The sequence below is a fragment of the Seriola lalandi genome, unplaced genomic scaffold (assembly GCF_002814215.2).
Source record: "Seriola lalandi dorsalis isolate HSWRI2012SDOR001 ecotype SW California unplaced genomic scaffold, Sedor1 jcf7180002055009, whole genome shotgun sequence".
Lineage (NCBI taxonomy): Eukaryota > Metazoa > Chordata > Actinopteri > Carangiformes > Carangidae > Seriola > Seriola lalandi.
The window spans coordinates 455,697-456,631 of NW_019525552.1; the positions used below are offsets into that span (position 1 = coordinate 455,697).

Here is a 935-nt window from a genome sequence, read left to right on the forward strand (position 1 = left end):
CAGACAGGTGGACAGACAGGAGGACAGACAGGTGGACAGAAAGTCAAGAGGACCAGTGGAGGACAGACTGGTGACTGTGGTTCAGGATCTGGGACCTCTGATGGTTCCTCCTGCAGAGTCTCAGATCTCTCCCAGTCAGACTCTGGAGTTTACTGGTGTGAGACCAGTTCAGGAGAGACGAGCCTCCAGGTCAACATCAGTGTGACAGGTGAGTGGTTCAACCTGCAGGTCTGTACATGACTCTGTCTGTTGGTGTGACTCTGTCTGTTGGTGTGACTCTGTCTGTTGGTGTGACTCTGTCTGTTGGTGTGACTCTGTCTGTTCATGACTCTGTCTGTTGGTGTGACTCTGTCTGTTGGTGTGACTCTGTCTGTTGGTGTAACTCTGTCTGTTGGTGTAACTCTGTCTGTTGGTGTAACTCTGTCTGTTGGTGTGACTCTGTCTGTTGGTGTGACTCTGTCTGTACATGACTCTGGTCTCTGTTGTTCAGGTCGTGTGATCCTGGAGATTCCTGCACTTCCTGTGATGACAGGAAGTGATGTCACTCTGCGCTGTAGAGCCAGAGATAAGAACAGACGAGAGGCTTATTTCTTCAGGGACGGTGTCCCCCTTAGATCTGACCCTGATGGAGAATATAAGATCAGTGGAGTCCAACAGTCTCATGAAGGTTTCTACTCGTGTTCTACTGCTGCGCTTGGAGAGTCTCCTCGGAGCTGGCTGAGGGTCAGAGGTCAGGACGCTGACATCACTTCCTGTTTATAGACAGTTTAAAGATATGAACTAACCTGCTGATAAACTGATCACTGACCTGAACCTGGTTTTACTCCTTCTCCACAGATCCTCCTCCTCCTTCATCTCCTCTTCCTTCATCTCTTCCTTCATCTCCTCCTCTTCCTCCTTCTTGTCCTCCTCCTTCATCTCCTCGTTCATCTCCT

The 935-nt window shown here is 49.8% G+C and overlaps 1 protein-coding gene across 1 annotated transcript in view; it reads left to right on the forward strand.

The window, feature by feature from the left end:
• LOC147817162 (Fc receptor-like protein 5) overlaps positions 1–935 on the forward strand; it is a gene marked incomplete at its 3' end in the record, with an annotated part of 1,604 nt that extends 669 nt beyond the window's left edge. The window contains exons 3-5 of the mRNA XM_087171560.1: positions 8–208; positions 491–730; positions 838–935. Of these exons, the coding sequence (XP_087027686.1) occupies positions 8–208; positions 491–730; positions 838–935 (539 nt within the window). The remainder of the gene's footprint in view (positions 1–7; positions 209–490; positions 731–837) is intronic.